The sequence below is a fragment of the Cottoperca gobio genome, chromosome 24 (assembly GCF_900634415.1).
Source record: "Cottoperca gobio chromosome 24, fCotGob3.1, whole genome shotgun sequence".
Taxonomy (NCBI): Eukaryota; Metazoa; Chordata; class Actinopteri; order Perciformes; family Bovichtidae; genus Cottoperca; species Cottoperca gobio.
Window position 1 is genome coordinate 12,645,072 of NC_041378.1, and position 12,065 is coordinate 12,657,136.

The following is a 12,065-nucleotide window of genomic DNA, read 5'->3' on the forward strand; positions in this document are numbered from 1 at the left end:
TCAGTAAGAAAAGCCAGGACAAAAACAAAAATACCGAAATCTGTCAAGAAAATAATATTAACAATAGTTCTAACTTAAAAATGCTGTGATTATGCTGTACTTCATCCATCCTAATAAGAGACTGATTGAGAAAAGATATCTTCAGCTCCTTTAAAATATACCATTCATTAGTCTCTCCACAGGTCTATTTTAAAACTGAAGAAAGTAAAAGTGACTACTTTGAGTACCACACAGGTCAGAGTGCTTTTTCTGACATTAGTTCCTGCCACTTGAACTAATCAAAACAGCTCACAACAGACATCACTGGTCCACTCAGAGTAATTGTAGTGGCTGTCTAAGAAAGCCAGGTGCTATCTGCTATCTGCCCTGAGACTTTAACTCATGGGAGATGACAATCCACTCACCCATTCACAACCCTGCTCACTTCTAAGTTTAATAACGAATATGTGCTATGTGTTTATACTTTATTACCACTTGCGTAACATTCATTATAGTGTACAGGCTTGCCATCTGCTTCAAAACTGTAGCTCCTACTGTGGGGTTGTGGTTTAAATAAATGAGTGTCCTGTTTGTTATTGTCCAGGATTGGGTTTTGGATATTGTTGCTTCTAATTATTTGCAGGGGGAAAACATCTGCTGTATGAGAACAACCTCCTTCACACACTGGAAGTATTCAGTGAAAGTGAGCGAGGGTGGACCCTGTTTTCTCTCTGTTTGCGCGCATTGCGAAGCGCATCGGACTCTCCTCCTCTCTCCAACCGCGCCTGCCTCTGTGAGCCTCCCTGCTCTCTCTCTCTCTCTCTCTCTCTCTCTCTCTCTCTCTCTCTCTCTCTCTCTCTCTCTCTCTCTCTCTCTCTCTCTCTCACGCACACACAGAAGAGGTTTTAACTTTCCGAACGTGACAACATTTCAGTCGACTCTCAAGGTAAACGCTGTATTGTGGGGGGAGACCTTCATATTTATAGAGGAGAAAGATAACGAGTCGTGTTTGACGGCGGCGTTTTTGCCGAGCGGAGACCTGTTCAGCCAGAAATTATTAAAATGAGAAAGTCTGAGAAATGTCTTTTTCCCTGGGCGACACCTTCAGAATCCCAGCCATAATGTACAGGCGGGAACAAGCGAGTGTTTGCATCCTCCAAACAATATTTGGATTGTCAAGAACTCAAAGGTAAGGCATTATTTCATCAATTAAAGCTAGAAACTAACCAGATTTTTGAGTTTGCTTTTAATAGCGCGTGTTTTGCTTTGTTTTAAAGCTGTAAAACGTTTGGTTATAATTGTCTAAAATTGACAAAAAAAATGCAAAATATGTTTTTAGATTTGCGCACATGTTCTTATTTCAGTGTTTCATTGATTGCATCGCAGTGTGTCTGTTGTGACGGAGGGTGTTGTTAATAAATAACTCTGCACACAGTTCCCACCTGCAACCGATGGAGCATAAATCCCATCCCCTATTGTCTTTGTGTGTGTTGTGATGTGAGATATGCTCATGGCATGAAGTCATCAAGTCACTGTGTGGGCTCTGCACTGTAATAGTGCCTTTTTATGTGTGGAGATTTGTCAGAACACTTAGTCAGAGAGTGCATTTTCAACCTGTAAACAAAAGACAACCAAGAAAGAAAAAAACAAGAGCGTGATCCGATAGATATTAAAAGATATTTTATCAGAATTATCTTAAGTTTTATACTCGCAGTAGGTTGTTGTATGCAGTGATGACAGGGATAAATGTTGCAGCCAAGATTTAGCAGCTTTGGGAAAATAAAGAGGCATGCAGCAAGGAGCTTATGCCCTGTTTCTCTAACACACACACACACACACACACACACACACACACACACACACACACACACACACACACACACACAGAGAGACACAGACACAGACAAACACACATGCACGAACACAGCTATCAATCTCCACCTTTTCCCTCTGACCGGGTGCCTGCAACAATTGGGATGACACAAGTGATGTATGCAGTCCTAATAGATTGCAGAAAGTAGCTTATTTTCCACTCTCTATTTCTTCTTGGAAATACAGATGTTACTAAAATGTATCTCAGACTCAATCGACTACACATTTATTCTACTGTGCTTGATTTAAGTGTTATGTTTGTTTTAGCTGCCATACTCTATCTCATCATATTTATGCATCCATCCATCTATGTATTAGGGGTGAACATCACAAGTTTCATCACAATATGATATTATATCGATTTGTTTGGACAAGGATACAATATTACAATGCCTGCCACGATATGATTTCAATTTGATTCAATTCAGGGGCCTGCTATCAATATGAAACAGTGTTATATGCCCATTTAACACTCTCTGTTACATTTAACTAAAAAAAAGCAGCTAAACTATAATTTTTCTATTATATCACCAGGCTCTTCTGGACATTTAAATGAAAAACAATCTATTCTTTTTAATACAAATAGACCTGCCACATTCCCCATGTTTAAGCACTGTTTTAATGTTTAGGAAGGACGTGTGCTTGGATGGAAATGGTGACACAGACGAGCCATAGGATTTTTTAAATAAAGGCGTATCTTAAGGATGATAATATGTATTAATGTTTTCATTTTTGCATCAATGATATTGGATCAATGATTATTGAATCGATACATCTACTAATCCATCCTACCTACCTACCTACCTATCCACAAACAGAATATCAAGCTCTCCAAAATGAATGCTATATAGTTAAAACTCAATCTAGATTCTGGTGTCTTGCCATCATCTACTGGAGACCTTAGCCTGAGCCTCTCATTTACAGCAAACCACTCTAGCAACATCGTTTACATGGCTGCTATTGACAGCAGCGTCCTATTGAATTATAGAAACACATTTACACATCAAGCAACACTTTAAAAACATCCGACAGAGGTGTGGAAAACACTAAGCCATGTGATAAGAGTGTAGCTGTACACAAGAAGATACAAGGGTCCTGACTCCTCTGTGGAAGGTTCCTTTGCTAAGGGTTTAATGTTTTATCAGCTCCGCAGATAGGCGTGTAGACAGAGGGGACAGACTATCAGCAGTGGCTGCTGACACAGGAATAGGATTCAGATTAATTTCAAGTGGATTATGACATTTTACACAGTCTCCTTTGATGATAATAGTTCATAAAGGGATCAGTCAACACGGTTATAAACCCATTACTCACTTCATCCTTTTCTGTTGCTTAATCTGTCAGTGGACTTTCATGTGCTGAGGCTAGGGGGTGAGGTTCACTGACAAAAATGTGCTTTGGGATACATTTGCATTTTTCGCAATAAGCTCTCATGCATTACCCTGATCTGTAATCATTAATAACTACCTGACGTTACCTTATTATGCACATTATACGCCAGGCACTGTTTCCAAAATGAAATTACAGAAAGATTAAGTTGTTGTTGTTGTCCGAGTGCAGAGTGAGCAGTTCTCCACATACGGTATCCAGGAAAATAGCTGCGAGAGACACAGGCCGGATGAAGTGGGTAGATAAACATGGCCGACAGATAAGACACATTGGTATTCAGCTGCATCTCGCCACACTGGCCCCGAGGCCTCGCTGATAATACCCGCTCTCGGCTTTAGGGTCAGAGGTCTGAGGTTGATTGGCAACGGGCTGACACAGGGAAATAGAGTGTGCTGACTGGAGTGTAATGGGTTTTAAACTCACAGACGTTTCAGCGTGGCTGGCATGTTAGCAATGCCACGATCTCACTCTTACCCTCGCGCACCTGGATGCTTACAGGTTGTTCACTAATCTTTTAGCCCCTTTGTCAGACACCTCTGGGCTCTCTTACGCAGCAGCACTGCAGCACACAGGCCTGTGCTTGTGTCATCTCTGTCATGCTGGATTGTTTTCCTCACACACAGTGAAGTGCTGTGCCTCATTCGCTTCAGCTGTACCTCCCAGCTCTTTATACCTCCCAGCCTCTGTTGTCTACATGCCCAAACGCACTCAACCGGAGAATCGCATATAAGTATGATCTCCCTCTTTCCTTCTTTTATCACTCTCTCTTTCTCTCACACCTCCACCCACTCATGCACACATATATTTACTCACAATCATCCATGCACAAAACATAAACGCCCACAAACAAATGTGCGCACACACAAACACGCAGATTATTTCTATGACTCTCCGGAGGTGTCCTATATTGCACAGCTCTTACTGAAATAGCTTATTCACACTTAAATTCCCATTTGCAGACACAAAAAAAAAATCCCTTTTCTGCACCAACATCAGCGACGTATTTGGAAGCATGACAACACCAAAAGGATTTCTCAGCGCATCCCTAAGTAATGACACGAAAAGTAATCCGCTGTCAGTTTGCAGCTTTTGTGCGGAGCAGGAGTGTTACAGTAGCAGAAACAGGGAAGTACTCACAGTATTATGGCTATATGCATGACCATGGATGAGCCTACCGGGCACAGGCCTAGAGGCCCAAAGTGTCAGGGGCCCCCCTAGCTTTTCACCTACAAAATATGTAGGTGTAGACATGTACCAACCAGGAAGAGACCAAAATGAACACAAAGAAACATAAAATGACTACAAAATGACCGAAATGACTACAATGCAAAACAGCTGCAAAGAGACACAAGACAACAAGAGACTCAAAATAACTACAAAGAGAAAAATAAAAATGCAAAGAGACTTGAGATGACAACAACGGGATACAAACCAACCATAAAGGGACTGAAAATGACCACAAAGAGACACAAAACCACAGAGAGATGCGTAACGACTGTGTGTCTTGTTCTTATGTAGCAGAGGTGGTGGGGCCTATTGCATGTCTGTGTCCAGGGACCCATTGTTTCATAATATGCCCAAGTGCATAACAGCCACCTTATCTGTTTCCATGTCAGAGAGGAGTTGATTAGCATTGATCAGTTTGCAATACCTGATGCCCTTCGCTTACTTAAGAGAAAACAAAATGGTAATTTTTGTCTGAGGCTCAACCATCAAACTCTGAAATCTTTTTGGAAGAGCAACATCCTCTCTTGTGTTGTTGAGGTAATATCTGTTTGAGCTGCAAAATCACACCATCAAAACTAAACTGTGGCGTAGAAGCCAAGCCAGTAGAAGCTTCCTCTTCCTCTTGCTGGCTGTCTCATTTAATTATGTTAATCATAGCGGAGATCCAGTATTAATGCGGTGGTGATTTATTGATGTTAAAATGCTATTTGTAGCCGTTTCAACTTAAGTGACTATCCTCTGATTTGAAAAATATGCTTTCTGACATTCTAAAAACTCACAAGGGTGCGTTATGTAAAAGTTGCCTTTGACACCCAATTCGAACCAATGAATAGAAAGCAGTACACATTTTAAAACACTACTTCATGTCCACAATATCTGTTTTGATTCTAAGTCAACCCCACCCAAGAGGTCACAGCCTACACAGCAACAAATCGGCAGTATTTTAAGGCCCTGTCACACATGTCCGTATGACAGAAACGTATGCTGGCGCATATGAAAATTAGTCAGAGTCCAAATATGTCCAACTTTTCATCGGATCGGATCTGAAAAGTGAACATATACAGATCCACATGTCTAACCTATTGATAGTGCATCACTTCCTTATACAAAATGTATCAGACGAATACCCAACGAATGCACAAGATATACAAAAATATGGCATATACAAAATATCGGCAACACGCTGGTGTACATTGATATAAGGTAAGGTATAAGTAGTATTCGTTAAGAGCTCACTGTGTTACGCTGGGGTGCGTTGTTGAACGCTGATGTTTTGAGCATGTTCAAAATTACTGGACGTACCCGACGTGTGCTTCATAAGATATGCAGACGTTACATGACGTTAGACATACGTGAATACGGAATACGTACGTGAATACTTACCTACGTAAATACAGTACGTGAATACCTACGTGACTACGTTAGAGGAACGTTAGATATAGGCTACGTCGGCTGACGGTGAACCCTACAGCCAGTTTATTGATAACGAGTGGATAACCTATTCCTTCCCTATGTTAAGATGATGCCTGACGACGGAGTAACTTGTTAACGTGTTTCTACAGTACAACTAGCGTTCAGCTTTGAATATAGTATATAGGGTCCCTGTGAGTAGTTCATCCTCACTTCTTCACAGCACGTCTTGATGAATACATCAACCCATCATCAGAGAGCATGGAGGATGCTGAGAGGCTGCGACAAGAGAACATTCTGTTCTCCAGCATCAGCATGACGTGAACCAGATGGCACTTTTCCAGCTCCGTAGGCCAGACGCTCTGATACATTTTGTATAAGTAAGTGATAAGCTATCAATAGGTTAGACATATGTATAATAATTAGTTATGTATTCGTTATGTATACGTCAGCTACAACACCGCTGTGGAAAAGTTGGACGTATTTGGACAAATTTTCATATACGCCGGCATGTTTCTGCCATACGGAACTGTGTGACAGGGCCATGTGTCTGGCGTGTTCGGCGCGATCGGCGTGTTCGGCGTGTTCGGTGTGTTCGGCGCGTTCGGCGCGTTCGGCGTATCGTCTGCGTCCTTCGAACGATGACAACTTACCCTTAATTTATATCAACGTATTGCCGATATTTTGTATACGCCAGCATACGTTTCTGTCATACGGATATGTATGACAGGGCCTTTAAGAACAAACCGATGCCACTACAGGTTTTAGAGACCATCCTGCCCCAGAAAAGTAGCAGTAGATGCAACAATAGCATTCTGAACAGAATACAACCTCAGCACCTGCTCATCTTTAGTTTATCATTAGAATGTGTTCATAACCTCAAGTACTCACACTTCCCCTCAACTGACTCAAGACCTGCAGGATGGTGCGATCCCTTGAGCTATACGTGGACCTAAGTGCGCACTGGTGTGGAACAACAATGTCAGCACATTCAGACGCAGGAGGTCCAACAGGGAGGAACCATGAAAACTTAGTTGGCTGTCCGGTGCTTACTGAGCTACAGGAAGCACGGGGAGTGTGGGGCTTGTGTTTTATTCATGAGGTAGAAAAACATGAAAAGTATAGCAAACCAAAAAAAAACCCTATGTTGGGGGAAATGAGGAAGAGAAAGAGAGATTTAGAGAGAATATAAAGAACCGCAACATAAATTAGTAAGGGAATCTAAAAAGCAAGTGACTACACTGTAAATAAAAGATTACAACAGGAGTTAAATCGTTATATGACAGATGATGGTGCATGAACGTGGGGAGGAAACACTGCAGGTTTACATTACAGTCAGTCTCTTTCTTCTGTCCGATGGGAGGTTTTACTAGAGTACATGTTCCATAACATGCTGTAATACGGAGCTTAACAAGTTGAAATAAGGAGGAGAGATCTTGATATTTTCATTAGTCGTCCTGAACCTCTCTTGGAAAAACATGCATAATGGATATCTTTTTAAATTAGTGTATGACACAGAATGTAAAGGTTAAGCAAAAATAAAGATAAACATTGTGTTTGCTGAATATGAATCAGCAGAGGTTTCTGACTATGATTAACTAAAGGATAAAGACAATATAGGAATCATCCACAAGATGATTAATGTACAAGTTAACCTGTGCACCAACAAGCTATTATCCATATCCCATCGCCACAATGCTATTTGGGATTATGTGTAATCTTGTTGTTTTCAATTGGAAATACCTTCTCTTCAAGCATTTGGAAAAAGTGCACACATGCATGATTGGGGTCATGAACGCAAGAAATAGTCCTTTTTTAGGCATTTCTATTTTATGCGCAGAATAATCCGACAAAGGTTCAGGGTGACAGAATGTTTTATTTTGCATTGTGGGGGAGGGAGAAGTTTATAATTTGGTTTTGATTTTGTGAATGATTTTGTGAATGTAGAGACACCCAGAGACTATATTAGTATTCAGTAATAAAAGGATTGATCAATGGTGGCTTACTTATGCAACTTCTAAAGGCTGAAACCGTCTTTTTGTGGTTTCTTTGGTTTTTATGCTCCTGTTGACTGGTTTACATTTATAGTGAAATGTCAGAACATTTAAGGCCCCAACGTTGTCAGCTTTGTGACAAACAACCCCAATTCTTTTCTGGGGGAATGTATGGAAGCAAATAATGGCCACAAACATGTAAATCTGCTTTCAGAAACTGAAATGAATCTATTATTATCTACTATTGTTGTGAAAAACATGAACTTCTGGTCAATTTTCACTTTTGAATGATTATTAGAACACAATCAATGAGCCTGAATGTCCTTACTTAAATATAAATGTATTAGAGCACACATCTGATATAAGAAAAGACCATGGTACAGCATGTATGCATGCGTACAGATATATCATACACTTAAATTAACATTACATTTGTTCAGCTTTATACAGTATCACATCACACAGAAGCATGTATAATCGCGCGCCCAGGGAGGAAGCAACAACGTTGTATAACCCTCGGTCTGGACTTTTTACAATCGGAGTCGGGAACATCATCAAGGTCCTCATCTTATCTTAACCTCCAGACAGCCAGAGCTTTCTCACATAAAGTATTCCAAGTGAGAAGGAATCAATGAAATACTCAATCTACCTGCTACCAAACACCAAATTCCATTGTCAAATTAAAGTTTTTTAAGTTTCAATAAATATTTATCAGAGGTAGCTCAATTTGACGTGGTCAAGTTCAGACACTATAGAATTTATCCAGCGAGTGATTACATTTCACAGTTACGTGTTCAGTTGTTTATAGGATTCACATCTTAACAGCCACTGGTGATTACATAGAAATGAGACATTAATGATTATAATAAAGTTACAGGTCGGTAGCAAATTCTTCCATTTCTTCCATATTCTTTCTAACTGTGTTTTTGATGCTCATTTTGAACCCTTAATCTTTTTCTTTTTTCTTTTACTTTGTATCATATATTCATATAGTTAATAGCATTTGTAAACAATGTCAAACCAATTAAGGTGTAGGAGGCCTCAACTGATCCATATCAGAAAGTCAGACTAATGGCATCTTGATGACACCTAATAAGACCCAAACAATGGAGTGATAACAATCTAATTATATTAAAGTAGATGGCAACGCTTTAATGTATTGCTGTTACTACTCCCGTAAGTGAGTGTGTGTGTGTCGTTGACTTAATGTGTCTAGAGTGAGGAAGCAAATTAATTGAATCCTCTGCAGGGTGCTCTTGACAGGCGTGATGCTGTAAAAGTTGTTGCTGCTGAGGAAACGACATCTAAACTTTGATCTAATGTGAGCAAGTGTTTGGTTAACTGTTACCTGCAGGTAGATGTCAAATCAAATCATCATATACTGGATCTAAAACCTCTCCCCGCTTGTTTCCTCTTTAGATCTCAGAGTGCTGAATGGCATTAAAACCTTGACTGACATCAACACACTCCATTGAGCAGCACGTCCCGTCTTATTTCACCTGTCACTTTCCTTACAAGAGCTCACGTCCCTGAGAAGCTCCACCCGCTCACCTTTTGACCCCTGTTGCTATGGAGAATCTCAGTGAGCTCCAGAACCCGTTGTTGGACAAAAACAGTAAGCACATGGTCAACGGTTATGGGGGCGACTTCCCTAATAACCAGTACCAGGAAAACATTATTAACTACTTTGCTGGAGGTGGAGGAGAGGGAGGAGGAGGAGGAGGAAAGGTGAATAACGGCAACGTAGTGAGCGGCGGTAGTTACAATACCAACGGGAAGATGAAATCTCAGCAGCTTTTGGACGCCACCCTCGCTGCATCTGGCGGTAGAGGCGTTCTACAGGCCCAACTTCATCCTGTACAAGGAGGACAGTGGCAGCATCAAGGACTAAGGAATACAAAAGCGAGTGCTGTGAGACCACATTCACAGAGAAGAAAGCGAAGGAGGCGTCTAACACAGCGGGGGCGGACACGCCTGGCACTGAGGATCCCCAGGCGAAGCTGCTGGAAGACGGCGAAAACATCAAGATCCAAACGGTTTCCTATGAGGTGGAGGAGGAGGAGTACGTGGAGTACGAGGTAAGAGAGAAAATGCATGTGTGGAATAAATGAAGAAACCAAGAAAGGTTGCATTTGACCAGAATGTTTGTTTGTTTTTTAAGGTGATGAAATCAGCTGTGAGTAGCTAGTTTCTGTAGTATTCAGTGTCACATTTGATCATTATAATTAAGAAACGTATGTGTAATTTTCTGCCACAAAGGGTCAAAACAATAACAAAAGATGTAGTTTGGTGGCGTTGTGAAGTAGCGTGGAAGTTGTTGCGTTCACCACCATTGTAGTTAGGATTCCTTCATTGTTTATTGTTCAGGAGGTTAAACACTAAATAAAGTACTTTCAGTGTTTCAAGACGCTGTTCGGTGGACAAAGAGCTACGAACCGCGCTGCTGCTAATGTTTGCTTGTTTCTCTGATCATTTGAGATCCAGACATTGGATGACTAGAATCCTTCATCGGGTTAAAATATATAGTTAAAAACGACCAAGATCTAAAGTGTATTGTAAAAATAAAACTTAAAACTGTATAAAAGGTCAACTTATGACAGGTTCTGGCAGATAAGCACAACGCTGACACATAGTACAAAGTAGATACATTGCCATCACATGCGACCAAATGAAACTGTTACCTTGATTCAAATGATGTATTTACGGATTTCTCTGGGTTTGAAAATTGTTGGAAACATTGGAGATATCGTAAGTACACAACTCAACAAAATACATAGGTTTGAGTATTTTTTAGACATTGTATTGCAGTAAAGTTACATGTTATACCTTTATACTAGAGTCATATGCTTCAAAACAGTGCATAGACCATCAAGGATGCTAAAACAACCCGAAGAGAGAGAGAAAGAGCGAGCATGCTTGTATCCCTGTAGTATTCCTACACTTGTAGCATCACATGATTGGGCTCGATGCCTGGATCAGACTGACGTTTTATTAACCACAAATCCCATTTGAGCCACTGACCTTGGCCTCAATTCCCAACTCTAGTCAAATTCCCCATCAGATAATAATAAATCACCCATGTCTGGCTCACCCAGGGATACAAGGTGCTACAGTACCACAGCATTACACAGTATTTCACTCTCAACTGGTGCGGCCAATAGCACAAAGCACTCTAAAGTATTTAGGGGATTGGACATGGGGGAGAGGTTGTTGAGTTTGACCGATGACCTGCAAGACCTGCAAGACTGACTTCCACAAACCCAGCGAGTCTGCTGGAATTAACCTGGATTTCTGTGATAAACATGTAGCTGCTGAGATGCAACGTGACACTGTTATATATAGCTTCGGAGGTCTGCAGAGAGAGAGTGAATTTCACATCATGAATAAAGAAGGAAAAAAAACATGGTTGCTCACTAACTTCACTCAAAGAAATAGATTAAAAAGTGCAGATACCAAAAAGCAAATAACCTAATTGAATTATTCCTTCCGTTGTACTTTTTCACTTGTAAACGTAGGTGGATGCACACAAAAGAGAGAAGAGATGAGTTAGATACAATGTTATTGCACCAAATGGAGGATCCTCTTAGCCGTTCAAAGGTTAAGTGAACACATTACCATATTGTTCATATATTTCCACACTCTTCCTGTTCACAAATGAACAAGCGCATAAAAAAACAGCATCATCAGCCAGTGTGGAGGAAAATACACAGCGGGACTTATTGTGTAGACTCCCAGCAGTAGACCTTTGACACCACAAAGAGCAGGGTGTCTGCACACAGTCTGACACAATGCAAGGTATATGCAGGTATTTAGACCCGTCCGTAGAAAAGAAGTAGAAAACTGGTTGTCATAACATAATCGTAACATTATCCAGGAGTTCAAGGTTCTATGTTAAGTAACATTGAGAATATAGTTTATAGAAAACATTGAAATGGGAATACATAATGAGGAAAAACAACCTCTCCTACTTTATTATGCATGTTGCATTAAATGGAAGGATTGTATGAGCTGTATGAAATGACACAGAAACAGTTTCTTTACATGTATTACTTTGTTTCTGCACTTCACAAGTAATTATTGGTGCTCAAATTTGATTTGATATGATTTAATTGATCAAATCCCGGGTGTACTGTGGGTTTTCATTTCTGTGTGTGAGTGTGTGTGTTTGTGTTTAATTAAGTTTGTCTTTTTTTC

At 40.5% G+C, this 12,065-nt stretch overlaps 1 protein-coding gene across 1 annotated transcript in view; it reads left to right on the plus strand.

Annotated features, from left to right (window-relative positions):
• Positions 1 to 871: 871 nt before the first annotated feature.
• The window catches only part of syndig1l (synapse differentiation inducing 1-like), a 35,412-nt gene continuing 24,218 nt past the window's right edge, over positions 872 to 12,065 (plus strand). The window contains 4 exon segments of the mRNA XM_029462593.1: positions 872 to 1,168; positions 9,291 to 9,680; positions 9,682 to 9,756; positions 9,758 to 9,949. Coding sequence (XP_029318453.1) covers positions 9,441 to 9,680; positions 9,682 to 9,756; positions 9,758 to 9,949 — 507 coding nt within the window. The 5' untranslated portion in view covers positions 872 to 1,168; positions 9,291 to 9,440.